At 32.2% G+C, this 20,852-nt stretch overlaps 2 protein-coding genes across 2 annotated transcripts in view; one reads left to right on the top strand and one right to left on the bottom strand.

Annotated features, from left to right (window-relative positions):
• Positions 1 to 2,913, bottom strand: part of LOC101891635 (mucin-17) — a 53,573-nt gene extending 50,660 nt beyond the window's left edge. The window contains 1 exon segment of the mRNA XM_011292994.3: positions 663 to 2,913. The gene's annotated coding sequence lies outside the window, so the exon portion shown is untranslated.
• Positions 2,914 to 5,104: 2,191 nt separating this feature from the next.
• On the top strand, positions 5,105 to 19,500 carry LOC101897799 (catalase). The gene is made up of 3 exons (XM_005180581.4): positions 5,105 to 5,173; positions 5,257 to 5,340; positions 17,637 to 19,500. The coding sequence occupies exons 2-3, from the start codon at positions 5,287 to 5,289 to the stop codon at positions 19,098 to 19,100; spliced, it is 1,518 nt and encodes a 505-aa protein (XP_005180638.2). The 5' UTR covers positions 5,105 to 5,173; positions 5,257 to 5,286; the 3' UTR covers positions 19,101 to 19,500.
• The last annotated feature ends 1,352 nt before the right edge of the window (positions 19,501 to 20,852 follow it).

The following is a 20,852-nucleotide window of genomic DNA, read 5'->3' as shown; positions in this document are numbered from 1 at the left end:
TTATGATGTTGATATTTCATATCGTTCTTTTATTGTAATTTTTGATGCGTTTCTTTTATTGTGATGTTATGTTTTTAGTGATTGAATTGTATAGTGAATTATATGAAAATTAATTGGATGTATTAAAAAGTAAAAAAAGAAAGTTAAAATAAAAGTTAATAATGCAATATTTAACACCTCAATAACTTTTTTCCATCATTTCTTCTTTAGATTCACACATTTAATTTTAAATCACTTCTTTATAAATATCTGTTACAAACAATTAGCTCTATACGAAATACTGAATAAAATAAAATGTCAGAAAAAATGCCAAGCACTATTATCGTAAAATGCCACCGTGTAAAGGCGCGAAGATTTACGCAGAAATTTTAAAAGAGAATTGATAAAAATGCCAGCTAAAAATTGCACCGTGTAAAGGCAGTGTAACTCATAAAGTAAAAAACAATGTCAACCGTAACGTCGACTGAGGGGAAAACTCTCGGCAGCGCTCATGTAAAGAGTGAATGACAGGTAAAACAACAGCAACAACATTTCAAGATTACAAAAGATAAAAGTGTTAATATTTATGAGGAAGTAAGGTAATAGAAAGATCTTGGAAATAAAGATAATAATAAAGTGAAACAAAATATGATAAAGGAAAGCCAAGAAAGAAAAAAACTTACCTTCAAAAGACACAGCTTAAAATATCCTTTTGAAAATGCATATGCCAAGCCTCTTAGCTTCCTGGTGGTGTATATTAGGTGTTTGTTTTTGAAGAAGCCCTTGGTCAAAGAAAAAACAAGAAGAAACACACAACTTACAACAACAACAAAAAGAAGTTTCACCACTTTCTTTTCCTCGGTCTTGGTTAAAAAAATTTTAGCGCGGTTTTTTTATTTTTCTTTCAATAGATGACGCTGCCTCTGCTGCTGCAACGATGACGGGCGATCGCAGTCGTCGCCCGCCGCCTTGTTATTTGTTGTATATTATAACTAAACAAAAACAACAATCAGAATCACATAAACACAGTTAATTTATGTGGATGAGTAAGTGCGAGTGTGTGTTTCTTATTTTTTAACTTGTTTTCCTCCTCCTTCTTCTCCTCTAAATTTTTTGGGCTGGCTGGCCAATTGTAAAAAAGGCAAATGACGACGTCGGCCACCAAACACACTGACAGCGTCGACGTCCACAAATAACGACGACGACGACGGCGATGACTACTACTATTGCGATGTTCACACAGTTAAAAAAGGAAACCAGTATTTTCTTCTTTCACTTGAGGTTGGGTTTTTTTCCTCTGTGCCGTTGTTGTGTGAGAAATTTTTTCTTCTTGCCTTCGCTTTTGGACGTTATTTTTTTGCTATTTATGGGTTTTCACTTAAATTCATATGTTTTAAATTGAATTTTTTTCCACTTTGAGTTGTTGTTGCTGTTGTTGGATTCATACATATCCAAAAGATACTTCTTTAAAATTTAGGCAACCACCAACACGACCACGACAACCACAATGGCAATAACGCAGAGGATAACGAACGAAACGACAACGACGAAGACAACGAATTTAATAAAGACAATGAAAATCTTATGTTGGGGCGGCTTTTATGGGTAGTCTTTAAATATTTACAAAGAATAGAGTGCAAGTTTTTTGTTAAATCGCTACTAAAAACATTCACTTTTGCAATGTTTAAAAACATTTTGGTATTTCACGGTTTCTCTTGATTATTCTTCACTACTTTTTTTCGGGGCTGATTTTTTTTCCAGCTTGATTTCACTGCCTTCTTTTTTACATTTTAACTTTTCTCTTGCACAATTTTCACAAAATTTCACTTGAATTTGCAATGATTAGGCATAAAATTGACATTTTTCTTCCTTTTTTCTTCTTCTGGTTAAACAAAGACACGCAGCATTTACCCGAAATCACCAAAAACACATCTTAAAGCGTAAAAAAGAAGAAGCAGACTAACTGACTGACTGAAATTGACGACGTCTCTTCTCTCTGGGCCCGTTAACTTTTTCGTATTTCTTGTTGTATGTGGATGGGGATGGCGGCGCGTTGTTATTGTATTTTTACGGCACTGAGACAACGTAAACGTCAAAATGTATTTGGGGGGCCTGTGACGTTAACGTCCCTGTCAGCAGAGCAGAGAACAAAGAAATTGTCATAAATTTCCCAAAAAACAAAAAATCAAATGAAGCAAAACGTTTTTGATTAGTCTTTTTTTCACTTTAAACAAAATCTAAAAAATTATTTAGATTGTTTTGTTTGTCTTTTTTTCATTCCTCTTATCTTTTATTTTTATCTCTTTTTTCTGGAAGGTGTAAAAGAAATGTTGATTTCTCAATTGCCATTTGTTGTTGTTTTTGTATCTTAAAAATATACACAAGCACAATTTACAAAAAAAAAAAAAGATTCTCAAGATTTCTTCACATCATCGCCATCATTCCGTTTATGTGTGTAATATTTTTTTCGTTTTTTTTTTTTGTATCACCTCTTATGTACTACTTCACTTCAAAATATTTTTTTTCTTTTTTGTTTTATTATAAAGTTGAGTGTGATCAATGATTGTAGTATGTACGTTGATGTGTGTGTTGAGTGCTGCTCGTTGATTTTTTCAATTTCTTGTTCTCCTTGTATTTTTTATGTTGATTTTTTGATTTGGCCTACTTTATTGTGAAAATTTCCAACTCATTTTCCATTTCCCATTCACTGCAATTGCATATTTTCGTTTTGTGGTTGTTTCTTTTGCGTTTTGATTGTTGCGTTCAGTATTTTTTTATTATTAAATAATCTATTTCTTATTATTACAAAAAAGATGATAGTATAAATTTATTCTTTCTCTACTCTTGTCTGACTGATTTTTTTAATTTTTTCCTTTTCTCACACACAGACACGTTCAAACAAGGGATCTACAGTGCGTTAGTTTGACTAATCGATAAAGAGGAAATCGATGAAACGACTTTTTGATGTAAATCAAACAATCGATATTATGTATTTTCTTTTAATTTCATGGCATGTTTACATTTGAGTCATTTTTGCGTCTTTGCACTTACATATCAGGGCACTATCATGGCAGGAGAATACAGGTAGATGCATCAACGCTTGGGAGCATTGATATGTCAAAAAAATTTAAATGTTTTTTCAAATATAAGTAGAATTTTTATGTTTTCTTATCCTACGTCATTCGGAGGCTATTATAATTCGCGTTTTTCAACAATTTTTACAAATTTAAATAACTTTTCATTCAACATTTTCAATTCCAAAATTGGTTTGACAGTTCATTGTCCCAGCAGCTGTGTCGACGCGTCTACCTATATTCTTCTACCATGGGCACTATCAGAAAGAATGGGTATTGTTGTCACTTTTTAATCTATGTGTATTAACATTTTGCATATGATTATATATATTATTGCTATAACACCTTAAAAAATAAATTAATTCAGGGCATTGCTACTAATTGATTTTATTTTTTTATTTTCTGGAAAACAGCAAAAGTGTCAGTCAGCCGGCCTTTTAGGTATACACACGCATGTTTTCGTTTACTTAGAATTTTCAAAAATCATGGTACAATGACAGCTTCCAGCTTCCAGTTAATTACATTTTTTCCAAGTATGACCGACTTCTGTTAATTTTGGGTATGCATTTATTGTTTTGAAAAATTAAAACAAAATATTTTCAAAATCAAAGTTTGGGAGAAGCTTGCATTGCGGGACGCGGTTTAAAGCTATTAGCCAGTTTTGCCATGTAACTGAAAGATCAAAACATATTTTTGAAAGAAAATCCAGGCATTCATTTCTCGACCTACTTGACTCATTTTAAAAAAGGAGGAAAAAATATCGAATAAATAAAAACAACTTGTTGCATGTAAATTTGACAGGAAGCGGGCATAGCCTCAGGGCCATGGTAGAAGAATATAGGTAGACGCATCGACATAGCTGCTGGGACAATGTCAAACACAAGTCAAACCAATTTTGGAATAGCAAATGTTGAATGAAACACTATTTATGTTTGTAAAAGTGGTTGAAAAACACAAATTATAATAACCTCCGAATGACGTCGTATAAAAAAACATATAAAAATCTAATTATATTTGAAAATACATTTGAACATTTTTGACATATCAATGTTTCTAAGCGTTGATGCATCTACCTGTATTCTTCTGCCATGCTCAGGGCTGTATTTCTGTACTTTTACGAAGCTCCTTATTGTACCATGAAAAAAATAATTGTTTGAAAATTCCAAAAAAAAATTTTTCTCCAACGATCGACAGAAATAATGTTGAAAAATGTATACAAGTATCAGAAGAATATATTGAGGAAAAACTTTCGTTTGTATTTGTGAGTTTCTGTTTACAGCTGTTTTAAAATGTAAGTAAACGATATACGAACACTGTTGTCTATTTTGGCACAGACTAGAATTGTTGAATTTTCAAGAGCAAAACTCAGTGTTGTATTCCGAAATATGTCGATTTATCAAATCCTTGTTTTAAGTTTTTTAAGTTTAAATTTTTTGTATGACGAATCATCGTAAATTTGGGCAAATTTCGACATAAGTCGAAAAAATACTTAAAATACTTAAAAATACTTAATCATATAAGAGTTCAGTCTAAATGGGCTATTATTTTGTCAAAACATTTTATAATTTATACAATATCAATGCTCCCAAGCGTGCATCTACCTGTATTCTTCTACCATGAATACTGGCTTTTTTGGTGTAAATTTGGCATTACCAAGGTGTTTACACAAGTTGTATTTTACTACTACGTAAACATAATTTTGGTCATTTTCGTCCCTGTCAGGCATTTTCCTAAAGTCAGACCCATGGAATTCTAAATTTTGAATGAAAAATTATTTCAGTTAGTGACATTCATTGAAAATCACATCTACCTCTTTTCTTCTACCATGTGTGTGTACTTTCCTTAAACAGTTTACGCATATGTACCCTACCTTTTCTTCTTTCTTTCAACCATTCTTCTCATTTCTTGCCTATCTCTCTCACATTACCCCACTTTCATTTCATTTTCATGTAGCTACCTCATGTTCCCTCATTCCACATACTAGAAATCGATAAATACAAAACGATAACAAAAACGATTACGATTACATGTTAAGTGTGCGTCAAAGACACATCACTAATTATCAAATCCTATAAAAAGGTGGAGAACACCAGCTACGGCTATTTATCTCGAGTAGTGGGGTTCGTAGTCCATTCCAGACGCAAAGACAACGTGAGAGTTAGGCCAGTGATAATAATTTTTTACGTGTTACTTTTTATTGTAGATTCTTTACAAAATATAAAAATCAAGCAACATGTCTCGCGATACTGCATCCAATCAATTGATTGACTACAAGAATTCTTTGAATGTAAGTATTCGGAAATTTGTTTTTAGTTCTAAATACTTTTTAATATTTCTTCCATTTCACAAAATCTCTGTAATTTTCCATATGACAAGACAAGAAAACAACATACCACAAAATAACAATAATATAATAATATATGTAACACAATAGAAGCAATTGGCCTAAAAGAAAGTAAAGGTAGTTGAAGAAAGCCCAAAGAAACAATATCGTCTTGCCGGCTTTTGTTATTACCCCTTTTAATTTTGAGAAGGGTGGAGTGGTTGACAGTTGATTGACTTTTGGAAATGTTAAGAAATTGCTCTGTAATCATACAACAACATTTGTACGCTTAGTTTTGTGAATTCGAAAGAAATGAATGGTAATTCAATAAGTTCACATCATTTAAGGCGGCTGTAATTGTGCTGCTAATTTTCGTGAGGCTGTTCACCTTTTTGTTATTTACGTCTCAAAGAAATCATTAATAAATACCTAGTATATATGTACATATGCATATTGTGTTTGTGTGCATCTGGTGATATTAGAGTGCTTGCACTTTGTTATTGTAAAAAATATTAATATCTTCAAATGTATTTGTAAACTCAATTCCGGCAGGGAGTTCAAGGTCCAAATCGTTTTTGGACTTTTGTTATTTTGTGAAAACTCTTGAAAACTTCACAGGATTCAAATTTATAAGTAGGAATATGTTTCTAATTGGCTAAGATTTTCACAATTCCATCCAGAATGCATGCATTTTAAATTAGGACTATATTGTTGTTTGTTTTTAAGCTATGACAAACAGATTTGACGCACCTTAAATAGTTGAAACTAATTTCATAATATTTGCAAGTAATGTCATGGATATTATCGTCTGCTTTACCATTTTGCTTAACATCTAAAATATATTATCTGATAAAATATATTAGCAAATATTATCTATTATTGTATGATATGACATAGGTACCTATCAATATCAAATGATAATGATCAAATGATAATTCTATTAAAATTCGCCTTATGTACAATTGTAGTTATTTGTAATATTACGACTAAATTTCCACGACAGCTGTTTGTTGCATATTGTGCATGGACACATCTGCCTGGACAATGAACTGTAAAACCAATTTCGCTATTGGAAATTCTGAATGAAAAATTATATAAATTTGTAAAAATTGTTGAAAATCCATATTTAGTTTAAGAAAACCAAAAAATCTAATTATTTTTGGACAGAACATTTTAAAATTTCTGACATATTAATGTTCCCTTCCATGATATTGTGGGTAAAGTGTTGATGCTAAATATAGAATCATAGTTTTCTCCCTATAATTGATAAGTGGAACGTTTATTGATTATGGGAGATTAAGAACAGAGTCACATAAAACATTTTATGCAGACATGACATTATTGGGTCAATACAAGGTAAATTTTCCAAGAAGCCAATATGCTTTCGTAAGTCTATCTGTTGCTTAATCCTCCATAAATCTTGCAAAAATTGCGCTGTTTTCAAAAAAATCATTTTTTGGCGTTTTACAATTTTCTCTGGACCTCATTGCTACAGTTTTTGTGCCATAAGTCTTAAAATATATTCAAAATTGGTTTTGACATTTCTCATACATTTACTTTTTATCCCTCCCGGCATTCTAGATCAATGTTCAAGTGTTTAAATGCATTGCTATACTTTTTCAACCATTTCTAAGGTTATCTTCAACTTTCAGCAAGCTCTATCTAAAACACAAAAATAAAACAACAAATTATTTACCCCCTTAGATTTTGTAGTTTTATGACGGCGAGGTGGAAAAACAAAAATCTAATCTCTATTTGAACGATAACACACAGTAATCTGTGTGTTTAGCATTAACTTTCAGCGCTAAAGAAGAAGTGTGTTTCTAAAGTTGAGAAATTTCTTTGAGCAAAGTTCTGTTGGCACCAGCGTGTATATATTTTGTTTTATATTCTTTTTATGAAGCTGCATAAATTATAATGTTTAATTAGTTAAGATTTTTTGAGTTTGTTTTGTTTATATTATTGTTTATTAACTATTTGTTTTAATGCAATCCGAAATTATTTTATGGTTAGAACAATTATCTTGAAGCCAGTCAAGTGTGAAGAATTGACTCACTATGTAGAGATGAGTGCAAAGGATGTTAAAGTCATACTTTAAAGATTTATTAACATTTTAAGTAGGTTTTCTGAATTAAATAAGCAAATACAGTATTTTTTGCTTACCTGCACAATCAAAAATTGCACGACATCTTGTGCAGCAATGCCCAAAATGCAGGTAGCTTCATTGCATTTATCTGCACAATGAAGCAGGTATCTTTAATTTTACTTACGTTCACAAAAAGTGCAGTTATCTTTAATTTTCTATTCGTGCACAACAAAGCAGCAGCAGCATAACCATCTTTTAGTGTGGGAGAGGAAGCGAGAATATGTTTTTAATGCATGCTCTTTTCTTGTGTTGTTATTGTTTTTGCGAATACAAAAACAAAAACGAAGTGGTAGTTTTTAGTGTCTTTTTTGAGTTTGCAAAAAATTTTCTTGTGCAGATAAATACAATTTTTGTAACCAAATTAAAAAAAATACCAAATTTTCGAGGAAGGAATGTCCAATGTGCAGCTATCGATTGGGCACTTAAATACAATTCAAATAAAGGGATTCAGAAAAAAATGGCATAAAAAAAGTTTTTTGGTCTGCAAAGGCCAATGCGCAGCTAATGTTGATGCAGGTAAATAGAAACCACTGTAATTGTATTTTACTTCAACAAACGCTGTCACACAATGACTCACAATTTTGCCGCCATTTTTTTGGTATAACTACAAGGCCCTAGTTCGTATCGATATGGGATTTAAATGTACATATTTTTATTTTCAAGACTTTATTTAAAAGGAAAATTAACAAATTGTTTAAAATTTAGTAAGTTTTAATTGAAAATGCCACAATTTATATTAATTTCGTCATTACTCTTGTGATTCAGTTTGCCGTATGTGAGGGAGAGAGAGAGAGATGTCAAATGATTCTCTGCCATACCGCTGCTCATATAATGTTCACACTTAGATTCTTTCCATAAAAGCAGCATATTACCTAGGTGGACATTTTAATGTTTGGATTAAAATTAAAATGTTTTTATGTATAGTAAATGAAATAGAAAAAAATACATGAGAAAAAAACGTAAAATAAATACTCTCTTGCAAGAAACTATTAGGTACGCATTTTTCGATATCATAAAGGGAAAATCGTCTACTCTAATAAAGAGTTTTATATTCTTGCAGTTCTGGAACGGAGGAAAAAATATAATAAATGTCTGATTCTAGAGTAATGGTGAGAATACATAACACGCTTTTTCGACTTATGTCCGCGTCTGGCTTTTTCGGAAAAGAGCAAAGGAGCGTAGGGCCAAAATCGAACCAAGTTAACCTAAAACTCCTTTGTTCCTATACGAAGAAGTCAGCCGATGACTTAAGCCAACCAAAAAAGCGTTTTATATATTCTCGCCTTAATTTACAAGGTAATTCACTTTTTTTGTCAAAATTTAGTGATTTAATAGCTTATATAGTGTTCATACGTTGATTATTTTAAGGCAGCGTGTTTTATTAATGAACTTTTTAAATTTTGGATTGAAATTGAAAGATATTGAGAAAAAAATGGACAAAATGTATATATATTAAATGATTATTATAAATTACATGAAAAAAGTACAATAAAAATTAATAAATGTCAAAATATATTATTACACAGCAATTTCAAAGGATTGATATAATTGTTTTTAAATCGAACAATTTAAATTACTATAAAACTTTTATGACTGCATGAAAATTGTACTATACGCTTTGTAATTGCATTTTATGAAATCCAAATTGCAAGTTTTTTTATGTTCTACAGAGGATGACTAATAAGCTCTGCGATGCATTCAAAAAAAAAAAAACTGATAAGATTTTAATAATACTCTTAAGGTCCATTAATATTTTATTATAAAGCCAAAAAATGGCATTTGCAATATCAAAACTCAAGTTAACCTTAGAAATTTTCTAGAAAATTTAAAATTCAAAATAGGTTTTTTGAACTTGATTACCATTCTTATCATTTTGTTGATTTCTACCTAATCGTATGCTAATCTTTGAATTTTAGATGTAATAGTATTATTTAGGGTGTTTAGGAGTTCGACAGGCAATAAATCCATTAATACATATGTAATAGTTTAGCATATCACAAATATATAATTAATAACTTTATTTATGACTTTTATTATTGAAAATTTAGACTCTTAAAATTTGTTTTGTTAAATTTACTTAATTTAATTAAATGTTTTGCAACCATTTTTGTTTTTTTTAGACAAAAACAATTTCAAAAAACATTCTGACTTTGTCCCTAAGCTCTTTTCACTTTCTAGATACTGGAAATAGAATAGCAAACGTACATGCAAAATGAACTTTATGCTTTTGCTGCTTATCGTTTGCATTTATAAACAATATATTTATTTCCACACATGCATTTAAAATGCCATATTCCAGAAGGAATTCTTTGCTGATAATATACATATTATATGTACATATGGGTTTATCGTTGACATTTTGAAAGACACAAATGAAATCTATTTGTAAAGATTATATGAAAAAAAATGAAGAACGTGAATCTTATTATCAGAAATTGTCATTTCTCGCAAATATTTACCAAGAGTTTACACAGATGTAAAGCTGTACAGAAGTTAAAGAGCTCGTGTAAACACAGGGTTAAGGTTAAGATGAAAGACGATGAGAGCCATATTCTTTATTTCTATCCTTTTATTTTATAAAAAGATAACATTTTTTCTGTCCTTTAACAATTTTTTAGAAATGTCGAGAAGTTATTGGTATAATGAGGACTTTTTAAAGCCCTAATGGTTTTATTGCAACAATGCTTATTACATTTCCTATAAAAAACCAAATGCATATATATATTAATAATTACCATTGGAAACCATGGCAACAAGTAATTTTCCGCTTACAGTATTTTTTGACACATCTACTATTATTTCATTTATCTAACACTTTGTACTAGTATATCGTAAAAATACAAAAAACAATCACAGATACGATAAGAATGATAATTACAATTGTGAATTATATTTGCATGTTCTGAGAATACTAACTACTTGGCAGGAGATTAGACAAAACAAAAACAAACTCGTAAACAAAAAAAAATATTGAAACTCATTTTCCAGCAGCAGGATGGGTAGGGAGGGAGGGGGAGGTTAACTGATAATGAAAATCATGATGAAGATGGTGAAATTTGTCATTTGTGCAACATGTTTTCTTTTTTAATTATTCTTCTGCCTGGCATACCTACCTTGCTTTTGGAATACAAAATACAGGGGCATAGTTCTGAGACAATCTACATGAAGTGAATAGATAACGATTATAAAATCAACATTTTTTTCTTGCTATTGTGTTGTTGATTTGCAAAGCACAAAGAAGAAGTGCAAAAGCAAAGTAAACAAGGTGCAGTGTAAATATTGGCAGAACAAAATACAAAAATTGCCGGCTGCATTTTTTTATACCTATTTTGATATTGGTAAAGCAAAGTTTTGGGAGAAAAATTAATACCCTCTACTCCTCCTCGCAATTTTGCTTCAATTCTCTGTTTATCGCATACAAATAATTTCTGTAAACAAAAAAAAAACCTCAATAGAAATAATATAAATAGAAAAATTCTAATAAAGATAATATTATTGTGGTAGAATGTTAATGTTCATGCATGTAATTGAAGTAATTTACCGCAAACTCCAGGGAAAAATTATAATTATGAAATGAAAACTTTAATATTACTTATAAATTTTATTAAAAACTAAAAGTTTTCTATATTACATTACAATCCATTTAGCTATTTCGTGAAATTCCAAGGGAGTATTTATTACCAATTTTCTATATTAATTTTACACTTCATTTAGCTATTTCGTGCAATTGCATATATTCCCCTAACAACTTGCCATTACATCTGTCAATTGCAAAAAAATGTTTCCACAGATTTTTTTCAATGACAGACTTGGGGATAATTACTGCTACGGCATGAATCAGTTTTCACACATTTACTAACAAAAATTCAATTAGTAAATTTTTGTAATTATTTTTTTTACCTACATATGCTGTTCAATTACAAAACGAAATTCAATTAAAATCTTAAAATGTTCTTAACACTTGTCGGTTTGTTTTTTTTGAATGTTTATTTACTCCATTAATTGCTTACCACTTAAATGTTTATTAGCAAACAAAAACATGCAATACACATATTTTCTATTGAAATATAAAGTTTTTTTGTTTAAAATAAGAAATAAGTTTGTTTGCAAATGCTTTTGAACCTGGCATTAGTCATAATGTAAAATTTTTTTAAATCTGTCTATTATAGGCAACAACTGTTGTTGATCGTTAATCTAATTTTTATTTGAAAAGAAATCAGTTTTTATTAATTTTAAATGTAAAATTATCCTCATTTTATTTATTGCATTCATTTGCTGTTTTATTTATTTACATTTTCCTCTTTTTTATATATGAGTTTTAAAAAGCTGATAATTGATGCAACGTCTGACCATGGTATTAGTCAAATGGCATAATTTTGCCTGAAATGGCAACTCCGTGCAGTTGTCACGGAAAAGGCGCGAACGCCTGTTAATAGGAAATAAAGAAATAGTTTTTTTTCTTTAAATACGAAGAACTTAGTGGAATTATCCAATTAATATCGCACTGAATAAATAAATCTTAATACCACTTGATCTTTAATTAAATAAACGATGGATTATTGATCTAAATAACTATTTGAAGATATGGTCAAACAGTGATTATTCCAAGCCTAGAAGCTTTGAACTTTAATTCTTTCATACAAATCGTAAATGGAGTAAGTGAGTACCTGCCCGATCTGCTTTGTGTATGTTCTCCTAAAATAATTTTTCTTAGCATTTAAATTAGTTTTTTTCGTTATTTTAGATAACATTTATGTGGGTTATATGGAGTAATGGCTCTTCAAATATGAAACTCCTTCAGGAGATTAACACAATTGCTTGAAGATTGGAGGATTGTTTCTGAACCATGCAAGCGAAATCGACTATTTATCTAAATTGTCAATAATTTATTTAATTTTTAGTTATCCTTCTTTTACATGGAGGCATTCAATCCTATCTGTCGCAGTGATTAGATTTTTTTTTGATTTGATGTAGTTTGGAATGTCATTTGAGACATTTTCATTACCAACCTATATTGCCATTGTCGAGCTTTTTTTAGGCTTAGAATGCTAAACCAAAACCATTTATCTATATGTGATTGCAAACAAAAAAAAGGCCTATAAATCTATGTAGGTATGCATCCAAACTGGCCATGCAACATATCTCTCTATTTTGTTGGACTATCTAAAAACCCTGATATTCATGACTTTTTGCCATGAAAAAAGAACAACATTTTGACTCGGGTCGCCACAATCCAGTAAGGCAAAATAAAAGTTGCAAATCAACAAATATTGCATTTTATTAGCGATGCAATAAAAAAGAGAGGAGAATCGAATGAGAGAGCAAAAACTGATCGTAAGTGTCTGTTTTTTTTTGTTGAAGAATGTAAACCCAGTAAAATGCCTTTACAACAAACAAACCTCAAACTAAAACTTAGAAATGCCAGTCGCTGAGACACACTGCAGCAAATAAAACAACTACAACAAAGAGGCTTTCATTTGTTGCAATGAAGTGTGGCATAGATTTTACTTGGCTTTTGAGCTGCGCAGACAAGTCATTAAACTTTGTTGGTCTGTGCTTGCTTCAACAAGGCAAAAACAAAAACCGGCATAATACCCCACACTACATTGCAATGGCTGGCTGCTTGGTTGGCGGACGGTAACGTTAGGCCAATTGCAAAACCTGTTGAGGCAAGTCTTGAAGTCATGGATGGCTTTACAAAGATGGGAACAAGGGCAGGGAATTGGAACTTCCTCTTCTATTCGAAGAATAAGCCACAAAAATATCACAAAGTGTTAGATTTTTCAAAAATGCATTGCTCATGTGTTCCTCCACCAACTGATTCACCATGTCGCATTAATTAGCCTAGCAATTAGTGCTAATTTAAAGCCAAATTAATTATTACAACATTGAATTGCCTTTAAGTTAATACTATACTTTTATTGAAGCCTTTTTGATATTACAACCTTATAATAAGTTCTGATTTTGTTTTTATTTATTTTTTTTTTTTTGCCATACAAAGAAACAAATCCTAAACTCTACGTGCTAAAATGATTCATTCTTTTCATCACCGATTTTATAACAATTATGGCATAATTAAATATTTTTTTTATTTAATACACATTGTTTCACTTAGGAAAGTTTTGGTATTTGTACTTAAATATTTCACATATTGTTTATTGTTTCCTCTCGACACGTCTTAAACATTTTTTTTTATTATTTGGAAGGAAAGATAAATTAATAATTTTATATATTTAATGCTACAAATAATTACATTTAAATTACCTTTTGCTTCCTCCGAACATTAAAAGCAAATTGTAATCAATTCCAAAAATATTTGACATTGCAAATTGTTTGCGCTCCAGCAATGGCAAGTTTTTTTTCTGATTTGTACAAACAATTCTAATTTAGAATGCAATTGTTTATTAGCTTTAACATGCTTGATACGACCTTTTTGACTCCTTATTCAAATCGACACATTGAAACCCCTCTGGCCAAACGCACACATACGCACACATGTTTATTGGTGGCTTGTCATGAAATACTCTAAACATTCCTTAAACTGAACTTCGTTGAAATCGATTAGTGGACTAAGGCGGCGATATCACAACCTAATCTCACACAACCAGATTGCAATGCCCCGAACTTGTTTTTCCTAATAATAAATAATTTCAAACAACATTTGTTTTTATTTTGGATATAACCAAAATATCTTTTACAATTGAATGCATTTTCTCTGTGCTTTTTTGATTTAATTATCTGAAATTGAATGTGATATTTGGAGGAATTAGCAAATTTCTTTTCTGCGTTTTGTTTTGTTAATTACTGCTGTTGCTGTTTTTTTTTTTTTGTATTGTTTTTTGAACATTGCGTATAATGAACGATAAGATAGGCCAGCGTAGAGGGAATTTATAATATAGCCCAAATGGAAAAAAATATAATTGCATAATAACAATCATTTCGCGAATATTCTGGATGCATAAAGAGAACATTTAGAAAATGATAAAAAATTTTAGATTTGATGTATTCTTGGTAAAATAAAGCAAAATATATTATTTTTTATATTTATTTCTTGTCACATTAGCTAAAATAAATATGCAATTATAATGATTGCATATTTAGTGCAGAATAAGATTTTTAACAATTTTAAATAAAATTTTTAATTAGATTTTTTTATGCAAATGTATGCTCTTATATGACACGCAATTATAATTTGCAGCCTTCCAAACAGATTGCAAATTATTTGGAAAGTTGAATTGTTCCAAAAAATCTTTGTCATTTAAATGTTTATTGGCCACAATAATTAAGATGTAATTGGCACTAAATATGTGGAATTAAAATACGGCCACTTTCCTTCGATCGGAGTATTTAATGTCATATCGCAAGTTATGACAGATGAAATTATTGAAAATTGTGACTATTTGTGGGTTAGTCACGGGCCGATACTTTGTGGGGGAGGTACCAAAAGGAATGGTTCGATCTTTACCATCTTTATAACAGATCTTGTGTTGATTGAAATATTGAGATGTACCAAGTCTGACTGAAATCGGAGATTAACTTCGCGTTTTATGATTAATATTCATAATTTTGACCCTTTGTGGGGGAGGTACCAAAAGGAGTGGACCGATATATTCCATCTTCACACCAGACCTTGGGTTAATAAAAATATTGTGTTGTGTGAAATTTGAAGAGAACCCGATGCTTATTTCGGATTTTACAATCGTTTTGGTTATTCAAAACGTTGACCCGTTTGTGGGGGAGGCACCAGAAGCAATGGTTCGATCTCCGTAATCTTTATAATAGATCTTGTGTTAATGGAAATATTGAGATGTACTAAGTCTGAATGGAATCGGATGTTAGTTTCGTGTTTTATGAGCTTCATGAATATTAAAAATTGTGACCCTTTGTGGGGAAGGTACCACAAGGAGTGGGCAGATATTTTCCATCTTTACACCAGACCTTGGGTTAATAAAAATATTGTGATGTGTGTAATTTGAAGACATTCGGACACTTATATCACATTTTTAAGAGTTATTATTCAAAATTTTGACCCTTTGTGAGGGAGGTACTTGACGGCGTGGACCTATATTGTCCGCACCTGACCTAGTACTGATGCAAATATGAGCATATGCAAAGTTGGAGCGAAATCGGAGTATCCTTTCTCTTTGTGTGCAATTAATTATTTTCGTTGACAATTTAGACATTTTGTGGGGGAGGTACCAGAAGGAGTGGACCGATATTGTCCATCTCCGAATTCGATCTAAGTTTTACAATAATATTACTATGTACCAAGTTTGAATCAAATCGGGTACTCGGATCGTAAAGTTATCAACCAGCCAGACAGACGGACGGACATCGCTAGATCGACTCCAAATGTCCTAAAATGGATTTGGTCCAAAGAAACCTAGGGTCAAAAATCTTTATTTCGATGAGACACGTTTTGGCCGCATCAAATGATATACACCCTCTCTAGCCATATGGCTGAGGGTATAAAAAAGCGGACAATTTTCATTGCTCGAAGTATTTCATAGTTAGCAATTCGTCTTTGAATAACTCGACTCGTCAGTTAGGGTCAAGAAGTCCGCCGTTTTTTAATATAAAATCGCCTGGCTCAATATCTTTTTGAATGTGAATCAATAAATTTGATTTGTGCTTTCAAATCGTGCTGCGAATTCTTTCATTCGATATCCCTAAAAAATTGTTTAAAATGTCCATATTTTAACCTGATTGAATTAAAAATTGTTTAAACTGTATTTCTTCTTTGGAGAAAAAAGGATTTGTTGATCCATGCTTAAAATGATGAGAGATTGAATATTATATTAGAAATTCCGAATTTTTTAAAAAAAGCCCTTACTAATGTTAGCCTTTTCCCCTAAAGTATTCCGAATCAAGAAGTCTATCTCTCCGTAGGAAATTTATAAAATTAGTTGGAAATAAAATGTAAAGTTTATAATTCCTTCCCGCATGCCCTGAGTCCCTACAACCTATTCTGTGTAAGGGTTCTTGTCCCCTGGTTACATTAAGTGATTTGTCTTATCTTCATTTGGTTCCCGCCATATGATCTTAGTGTATTTCCCTATGTTCTCGTTATTCCATAGCAATGTGTGAGCTGCCTTTCGCCTATCAATAGGAAATACGTTTATTATTTAATTGTCGTACATTGAAATTATTATTGAATACATATTTGAATCCAAGCAATTAGTTTTTTAAACTGTTTGCTAATTTCTACAATCATCCAAGGGAAACATAACAGCTGGATATGTGAATATGTGAGCACCTCCCAGGTGGTGTTTCCTACAAGCAGATATGTTTCTTAAATGGCAGTGGCAAGAATGAAAACCAAACACCAACTTTTAACTCAGTTTTATGCACATCAGACTTTAACACTGATCTATCTGTCAAATGGCATGCACACACACACACATGCACCCAATTCCCCAAAAATTGTTTCAATTGAAAATGAGAACATTGTAATTTATGGTTGTACCTGATTTTTGTTTGTTTGTAGGAATCACGCTCGTTATGCTTCTGTAATTGGACTAAAAAAGTAAATATTTTTGGGTTTGGTTCTGGTATACTGTCTGTCCTCACACACAGACTAAATTTCCAAGCACGCGAGATAACCTTACGTCTGGAATTGCGAAAATATCTCGTTTTTCTTTTTAAAATACAAATAATATAGTACTAAACATGAAGCAATACTTAATAGTACTAAAATCTATTTTAGAACACACATATACGTGAATTTCCTCCTTGATAACTTGTTAATTTTCCAATTCACCGCAAAGTTATTTACAAAAAATATTTTCAAATACTAAATAACTCCATGAAAACTGGCAAACACCATGGAAAATCGCCGAGACGGCGACATTACACGTTGCTACAAGAAGAACTGCATAATAAATGACAATCTTTCGGGAACTACCCACAAACTTTCTGTATAACAAACTTTTTAAACAACACTTCTAAAATGTTTATCTTAAAAGTCAAAACAATGGTCTTTGGGTTTCCTATTTTTGTAACATTGGAAATTATAAAAATCTCCTAAAGCAATCTTCTTCTCACTCTACAATCCCCACTATATTTAAGCCCTTAAACTAATACATTTTTTCCCATTTTTTCAACTTCTTTCCAGTCTGCTCCCGGGGCCGTTACCACCGGTGCTGGCGCTCCCATTGGCGTCAAGGATGCCACCATGACTGTTGGACCCCGTGGCCCTGCTCTATTGCAAGATGTCAACTTCCTCGATGAAATGGCCCATTTCGATCGTGAACGTATTCCCGAACGTGTTGTACATGCCAAGGGTGCTGGTGCTTTTGGTTATTTCGAAGTAACCGACGACATTACCAAATATTGTGCCGCCAAGGTGTTCGAAAAGGTTGGCAAACGTACCCCAGTGGCTGTACGTTTCTCAACGGTCGGTGGTGAGAGTGGTTCCGCCGATACGGCCCGTGATCCCCGTGGTTTTGCCGTTAAGTTCTATACCGATGATGGTGTTTGGGATTTGGTCGGCAACAATACACCAATTTTCTTCATTCGTGATCCCATTCTATTCCCCAGCTTCATTCACACCCAAAAACGCAATCCTCAAACTCACTTGAAGGATCCCGACATGTTCTGGGATTTCATTTCGTTGCGCCCCGAGACCACTCATCAAGTCAGTTTCCTGTTCAGTGACCGTGGTACTCCCGATGGTTATCGTTACATGCACGGCTATGGCTCCCACACCTTCAAGATGATCAATGCCAAGGGTGAACCCATCTACTGTAAATTCCATTTCCGTTGCGACCAGGGAATTAAGAATTTGGATGCCAAGAAAGCCGATGAATTGGCTGGCTCTGATCCCGACTATTCCATCCGTGATTTGTACAATGCCATCAAGGAAGGAAACTTCCCCAGCTGGACTTTGAGAATTCAGGTTATGACCTTCGAACAGGCCCAGAAATTCAAATACAATCCCTTCGATGTGACCAAGGTATGGCCCCACAGCGAATATCCTTTGATCACAGTTGGTAAAATGGTTTTGGATCGCAACCCCACCAACTACTTTGCCGAAGTGGAACAAATTGCATTCAGCCCCGCTCACTTGGTGCCTGGTATTGAACCATCTCCCGACAAGATGTTGCAAGGTCGTCTCTTCTCCTACTCGGACACCCATCGCCATCGTTTGGGCCCCAACTACTTGCAAATCCCCGTCAATTGTCCCTACCGTGTGCCTGTTAAGAACTATCAACGCGATGGTCCAATGACTGTCACCGACAACCAAGGTGGTGCACCCAACTACTATCCCAACTCCTTCTCTGGTCCCGAAACTTGTCCACGTTCCCGTAGCTTGGAATCCAAATTGCCCGTTTCCGGTGATGTCTATCGTTACAGCAGCGGCGACACTGAGGACAACTTCGGTCAAGTTACCGATTTCTGGGTGCATGTCTTGGATGAGCCTGCTCGTCAACGTTTGGTCAATAATATTGCTGGCAATTTGGTCAATGCCAGTCAATTCATCCAAGAGCGTGCTGTCAAGAACTTTACCAATGTCCATCCCGATTTTGGTCGTAAATTGACCGAGGCTTTGAAATTGGTTAAATCGGCCAAGATGTAAGCAGGCAGCAGCACTCTGTTGTCTCAATTTGTATTTGTTTAAAGGTTATTGGTGAGAAAAAATGTCTCGATTTTCGTTAAAAAAATGGTTGCGGGCTTTTTTTCTCTTCTCTATCCCCTCTTAACTTTGTTCGATGTTTCTTTTTTTTTTTTTTTTTGAGAACTGTTGTATAAAAATTGTAAAATTATTGATACATATTTTTTAGAATATTGGACACATACACACCCACACTGGCCATGTAGTCATTTTGGAGATTAAACAAAAAATGCCTTGAACTAACTTTTTTACATTCGATTTTTTTATAAAGATTTTTTTTGTGTAATCTTATATGTATAGCTTTAGTACGCACATTTCCATTATATAATCAATAAAATGCAATATTTTATATATATAAAAAAAAATTAATAAAAAATTTAAAAAAAAAACTTGAAATGTTTTTATTGTTTGTTTGAAATACATTTTTTCTTAAATGTGGTTAATAAAAAATAAGAGCTCACTATGAGCTGGTTTTTTCACTAAAGAACTCCTTTATATAGCTTCATAGGTAGACCAAAAAGATCTTTAAACGGTGTACAGAATACCCTATACACAAGTCCACCAGAATTTCTAAATTAAACCTGTCTGATTCCCAATATAACATATCCTCTCTAAAAGACATTTAAAAATTATATAGACCCTATATATCTTTTATCTACAGAAATCCTCTAGAAGCCTTTCTAAGACTTCCATCTGTTGACAAATTTATAAAAATAGTTTTAATCTAGAGGGTACCTTTGGAATAGGAAGGATAACATAATGGTACAATACAAAGGTTATGTGAAGGTACCACAATAAGGTCCTGGTATGCCCGACTTCTCCCATTTTTGTGTATCTATTTATTGTTTTAAAAAATAAAATCAAAAAATGTCTCATCAATGATTTGAATAAACGGACATGACGGGAAGCGCACAAGGAATATTAACAAGTTATGCCATGGAAATTAAATATTGAAGGGTTTGGTTAGTGTTTTTGGAAGAATAATCTGGTTTTCCATTCATCTTTTGCCTTTTTAACTCATTTCAAAAATTTGGAAAAATGTAAAGAAATGAGAATAACTTGTTGCATCTAATTTTGAATATTCCTGACAGAAAACGGAAATGTCCTTAGGGCTGTTTTTCAGTAGTTTTACGAAGCTGTTCTACCTCCTTATTGTACCATGGATACAATTACTTTAAGAATATTTAGATTAATAGATTGCCTCTAAATGAATTGCATAATCTACTAAAATTATCAATACACGCATAATTATTTTTTTTTTGCTTTATTTAGTTAAATACCCAAAAAAACGTTGTCAACTCTCACAGGGTGTCTCAAACATTGATATTTTTCTTTTCCATAGGGTGACTCAATATATCTATACATCCCTAAAAGTATGCTTTAAGTTTTTGTTTGTCTGCATATGTGCTATCTCTTCTCAGTGATTTCCCGTTTCTTAAACATTTAAAAGCGGCACCACGTTCAATTGGAAAACAAACGGAAAAGGAAAAATACGACAAGAAATATATTTTTTTTTGGGAAAATATATAAATAAAACTGTACGTTTACATTAGCTCCTGAATGTGTTTTATAATTAAAACAAGTAAAATCGAAGCAGTCGGTTTTGCCGATAGATTTATACCCCCAGCCTTGAATTATGATTGTTCAAATGGTTGACCCTTTATGGCGAAGGTTCCGAAGCAGATGGCCAATATTGATCAATCCATTTTTGACCTA

Source organism: Musca domestica, unplaced genomic scaffold (genome assembly GCF_030504385.1).
Source record: "Musca domestica strain aabys unplaced genomic scaffold, Musca_domestica.polishedcontigs.V.1.1 27, whole genome shotgun sequence".
In the NCBI taxonomy this organism is placed as follows: Eukaryota; Metazoa; Arthropoda; class Insecta; order Diptera; family Muscidae; genus Musca; species Musca domestica.
The sequence above is the reverse complement of the archived record's forward strand: the minus strand, read 5'-3'. Positions and strand labels throughout refer to the sequence as shown.